The 5,106-nt window shown below is 59.6% G+C and overlaps 1 protein-coding gene across 1 annotated transcript in view; it reads left to right on the top strand.

Moving 5' to 3' along the window:
- The first annotated feature begins 4,888 nt into the window (after positions 1–4,888).
- Positions 4,889–5,106, top strand: part of KIAA0513 (KIAA0513 ortholog) — a 9,345-nt gene continuing 9,127 nt past the window's right edge. Inside the window, exon 1 of the mRNA XM_008946127.1 lies at positions 4,889–5,088. Within this exon, the coding sequence (XP_008944375.1) occupies positions 4,889–5,088 (200 nt within the window). The remainder of the gene's footprint in view (positions 5,089–5,106) is intronic.

The following is a 5,106-nucleotide window of genomic DNA, read 5'->3' as shown; positions in this document are numbered from 1 at the left end:
CGCTGGGCCGGATGGAGGGCCCCTGGGTAAAATGCAGGGTCCCTGGGCAGGATGGAGGGTCCCTGGGTGCTCCGTGGGACCATGGACTCCATCAGCAGAAGTCTTTGGCTGCGCTGCCACTTATGATTTACCCACAACCCCAGCAGTGGGGGCTGGGGGCAGCATCTCCCGGGGGAGAGGGGGGGCTGAGTGTGTTCGGGGCAGGGGAAACCCTCTCGTGCCTCTTGGGGAGCTCACTTCCAAACTACGGGGACCCCAGGTGAAATTTTGCCGGGTGAAAAGAGGAATTGCAGAATAAATAGCTCCATTTTGGGGCTCCCTGGGGAGGTGTGTGCGTGGCACGGGGGGAGCTGGTGAAAGCTGGGCTATTGGCGAGCGTTAAAGGGGAAGCTGCTGCTCGGCACAGAAGCTGGTCTTACACAGCACAGGTCTAGGGAAGAGACGTTTAATTCTCTTCTGAAGTCCAGGAGAACGGGGAGCTGCCATCTGCTGTCTGAGGGCAGCGGGAAGAAAGGGCTCTTTGCAAAGCTGGGGCAAGTTGGGAGCTTGCCGGGCTTCAGATGGGTGTGAAACAGCTCCTGGGAGGGGGGTTACTGCTGGCTTTGGGGGGCTGGGGCCAGGGGAAGAGCTGCAGCTGGGGAGGAGAGACAAAGGACCAAGGGGGAGTCCCCATCACCTGCCAAAATCCAGGCTGGGACTCTGGCTGCAGGGATCCCAGCTGGGTGCTGGTCCTGGCATGCACCGAGTGCGTGCGGTCTCTGCTCGGCAGGGCTCAGCTCACCCCCTGATATTCGGGGAATTATTTTTATTAGGTTGCCAGGCTGGAGCTTCTCCTGAGCCGTGGGGCAGCTGGGCAGTCGGGGGGAGCACGATGTGCCTTGGGGGTGGATGGGCAGCCACGGGAGCGGGTCCCAGCTGCCAGCACAGGCAGCTGAGGAGATCACGGCTGGGCAAACCCAGCAGGGGGGACTCACAGCTTCCCGGGGTCCCAGGGCTTGTTTAAACAAGGTCTGTGCAGCTCAGGGTTGGAGGGGCACTTTGGGAGCAGAGGTAGGTGCCGTGCCTCTGGATTCAGGGTGCTTTGAGAGATCCAGGGCTCGATGAGGCCGTGTCCCCCCAGCTGTGACCTTTCCACCAGGGTGTTCTCGCTGTGGGAGGGACACAGGGAACAAGACTGACCAGTTCCCCCGGAGGAAACAGGCTGTTCCCTTACAGCACAGGGAGTTTTCCTTGGCAAGGAACAAAGCTTTACCCACGAGGCCTCTGCAGAGCCCTGCCAAGTTGGCTCAGCGCCCGCTGGGGCACCTCTGACTGAGGTGCTTTGCCAGGAGGGACCCGTGGGTGCTCTGGAGGTGGGTGGCTGCGTGGTCCTCCTGGTACTGGAGAAGTGGCTGCAGTGCAAACGACGTGCCCACGTTGGAGCCCGTGGTGGGTGAAAGCCAGGGGCTAGCAGGGACCTGGATATGCTCTTGCAGAAGGTGGCTGAGGCAAACGTGGCTCTCCGTGGCAGGCTGCAGTGTGGAGAAGTGCCAGCCCTGAGGGATGGCATTTTGTCCCATCCCTCTGGCAGCAGTGAATCCCCGTGTCCCCTCTGGGCTGCCAAGCTGTGTCCTCCAAGAATATTTCCTTGTGACTCTTCCCCTTCCCCGGAGCAGCATCTCTAGTGGGGGATGTAAATAGGCTGAATGTCCCCAGGGGCTTTCAGAGCCCTGGCGTGATGTTTTGGGTGCCACCCCAGCACCCAGGGAGCAGAGGGATGGGAGGGGGGTGCTCTTGTAGCTCTGAGGAGACAGCTAGAGGTTTCTTCACTTTAATTACAGTTTTTAATCGTCCCTGACAGCTCCAGGCTGGAGAAACATCTCCATGCAGGAGGCAGATGAGAGCGAGGGTTCGAGTGCTGTCATCAGGCAGGATGTCACCCACGGCCTGAGCTGATAATGAGAATTAGCTGAGTTTGTCACCCAGCTCTGGGGACATCCAGCTCCATGGCAGGAGCGAGGAGAGCTGGGCCACGCACTGCCTCAGTCCTGCTCCCCAGTGGGAGTTCCAGCACAGCAAACTGGGATTGGATCCTGCTTCCCAGGGGGGGGATGGCTGAGGTCCTGCAGCGTCCCCAACCTCAGCACCCCATGTGTCATTTCCCCAGGCTTTGTGAGGAGGAGGATTTCAGCTGCAAACTTAGACCAGGGGGTGGGTCCTGTCCCCCGGGGCCATGGTGGGAGGAGGATGACGTGGATTTGTTGTATGCCAGCTGCCCACAGAGAACACAGGGTCAGCAGGACCCAAAAGAGGCTGAAGCTCATGAGGTAGTGAGGCTCCTGAGCAGCCAGGAAATCCTTTTTTGTTCCACAGCCCTTGTTCCCTCTCAGATTCAACCCAGCCAGGAGTGGGACCCCCCCAGGCACTGGTGGGACGTGCAGCTGGGCTGATCTCCACGTGTGGATGGAGCTGAGTGCTCAGGGCTCTTGGTTCACGTTCTTTGCCTGGATTTGTTCTGCTGGAGCTGGACTGGCTTGTGGAGTGGCTGCAGGCCTGAGTCAGAGGCTTCTCTGGTTTTGAAGCTCTTCTGGGCTCTGTGCTGAGAACTTTGGAGGCTGTGGGAAGCCTGAGTGCCCACAGCACCTGCCAGCACCCCAAAATAGCCTCTGTAGCCTTCACTCAAGGGCGGCTTTATCGATGACCAGAGGGTGATGGCTGGTCGGGCAGCAATTGGGCACATCTGGCAGAGTGCTTAGAGGTCCCTCTCTGTCCCTCCTGGGCATGGGCTGAGCCAGGAGCCACCAGTGCCCCCACACCGTCCTGTTCTCCTGCTGCTGATGTCTGGAGAAGTGCTTGCTCCTGGACGTGGCTGCCTCTTCCCTCTGCTGCTGGGTTTTTGGGGCAGGACAGAGCTGCCCAGAGCCTGAGATGTCTGAGAAAAGCATCTTCATTTCTACTTGGTTTTTTTTTCCAGAGCTAGAACTCCCTAATTTTGGCTACATCTTGCTTCTAAGCAGCGTGTTGGTTGGGGCAGCTTCTGCATGGGGTGGGTGGGAGCCCAAGGGCAGGCTGGATGGAGGGAGGGATGGATGGGTGGATGGATGGATGGATGGGCAGATGGATGGATGGATGGATGGATGGATGGAGCACAGTGTGGTCCCTGCAGCTGGAAGGGCTGGTTGGAGGAGGTCAGGCTGCCCGGGGGGCTGAGCTGGTTGCAGCTGGCTGGGTCCCCCTGGCCCACTGCCCAGCCCTCCTGTGCCGCAGCCTCTCGGCGCCTCTCCCGGAGCTCTGGCTGGCTGCAGCAGTGTCCCAGAGAGACATTCCCATTCCCAGGCTCCCTGCAGCTCTCTCAGGAGCCGGGTTTAGGTGTGTGCTGGGGTTCGGTGTGAGGGGGGGAGGGAGAGGTGGGTGCTGGCAGAGCAGGGAGGGTGTGGGTGCAGGAGTTTCTGTCACCCCCCTTCCCTTTCTGTCCCTGCTGCCCCTCAGCCCTGCGGACCTGGCTGACAGGGGCTTTTCCCAGCTGGGGGGATGAGCTGTCTGATGCTCAAGAAGGATGCAGAACGTGCCTCCCTCTCTGTCCTGTGGGTCCCAGCACCCCGCTGACCCAAAGGGGCCCCAGGGAGGAGAAGGACAGCACTGGAAGAGCTGCTTCCCCTGCAGCCAATGGGTTATTTTCCCATCAGTGTGCTCTGCTTGATGAAACACTTCAGATTCAGTTTCATTTCAAACTCCTTTTTGTCTGATCATAGAATTATAGGACCCTTTTGGTTGGAAGAGACCTTTGACATCATTAAGTCCAGCTATTAAATGATGCTGAGCTGGAGATTGATCCTTTGGGGAACGCTACTCTTTTTGTTGAAAGAAATCTGGTTTGGGTCTTTTTTTCCCTCTGGGTATAATTGCCTGTGTCCTCTAATCCCTGGAAGACAGTGGGGCTGGGGCAGTGCTGCCACCACGTTGTCCCAGGGTTGTCCCTGCCCTGCCTGGGCTGCTGTGCCAGCTCCTGTGCCCGCTGAGCTGCCTTGCCCCACGCTGGCCCTGTGCCTGGCTGCTGCAATTCGTACTGGGCTTGCTTCTCAGAAGGCACCACTTGCCACCTCCCGGGGGCAAAACCATGCTCCCCGAGGACATGAGCAATGCTCTGATGAAGAAGCAGCTTCAGGGCAGCCCCTTCTTTACCATTTGGCCTTTGAAATCTGGACTGGGTGCCAAAACTGAGCCATTCACAGTCCAAGCCCTGTGCCTGCATCCCATCACAGCGCTGGTTGTGTTCAGCATCCCCTTCCCAGTCCCAGTTTGTGTGGTTTATACTGGGATGCTGCACCCCAGAGTGGTCCCTTTTCCAAAGGGGGTCAGGCAGACCCATGAGCAGAGAGGAGGATTGGAAAATCACCAGTGTGTTTGCCAGCTGCTGGCTCACGCTGGCCCAGTTTTGCCCGTCAGGCTGCGAGATGTCACATCCCACGTGTGGCAGTTTGGGCTCAAATTGTCCCTTTGGTGGGTTAAAGGCTGAAAGCCCCACTTGAGCAGTGCAGAAAGCACACGAGCACTGCCTGGGTTTGCTTATTCACGTGGCTGATGGAGAGCAGCCAGCCCTGTCTGCCTGGAGCATCCCTGTCCTCTCCCTCCTGCTGCTACTGAGCATCCTGGGGATATCACAGGTGGGGACCTGTGGTCTCCTTGCCCGAGGTCCGTGGTAGAGGTTCCTTGGGGCTCTGTCCTCACTCTTGTCACCCCCCTCTCTTTCAGATGTCCTGCAGTAACCCACCCCCCTGCAGAAGGGCCTGCCTGCCTTAGCCAGCTCATCCTCCCAGGCATCCCCCACGCGATGGCTTCGACCCCCCAGTGAGGGACCAGAGAACCAGGAGCGACACCCCCTAACACCCCCAGCCCCTCGGGGAGAACCATGGAAGCCCCCGTGGACGTGCCCGTGGGGAACCTCATCGACTTGGAGGCCGAAGCAGCTGCCAGCCTCCCCTCAGAGCCCTCCCCTCCCCGCCACGACGGGCACGGGGGGCAGGGCGAGGAGGTGGCCGGGGAGGAGAGCGATGCCACCGAGTCAGCAGATAGCGAGAACGACACGGGGGACTCCCCCAGCAATTGGGGGGGCTACCGACGCTCCTC

Source organism: Merops nubicus, unplaced genomic scaffold, assembly GCF_000691845.1.
Source record: "Merops nubicus isolate BGI_N331 unplaced genomic scaffold, ASM69184v1 scaffold27378, whole genome shotgun sequence".
In the NCBI taxonomy this organism is placed as follows: domain Eukaryota; kingdom Metazoa; phylum Chordata; class Aves; order Coraciiformes; family Meropidae; genus Merops; species Merops nubicus.
This window is presented reverse-complemented; position numbering and strand designations above follow the sequence as displayed.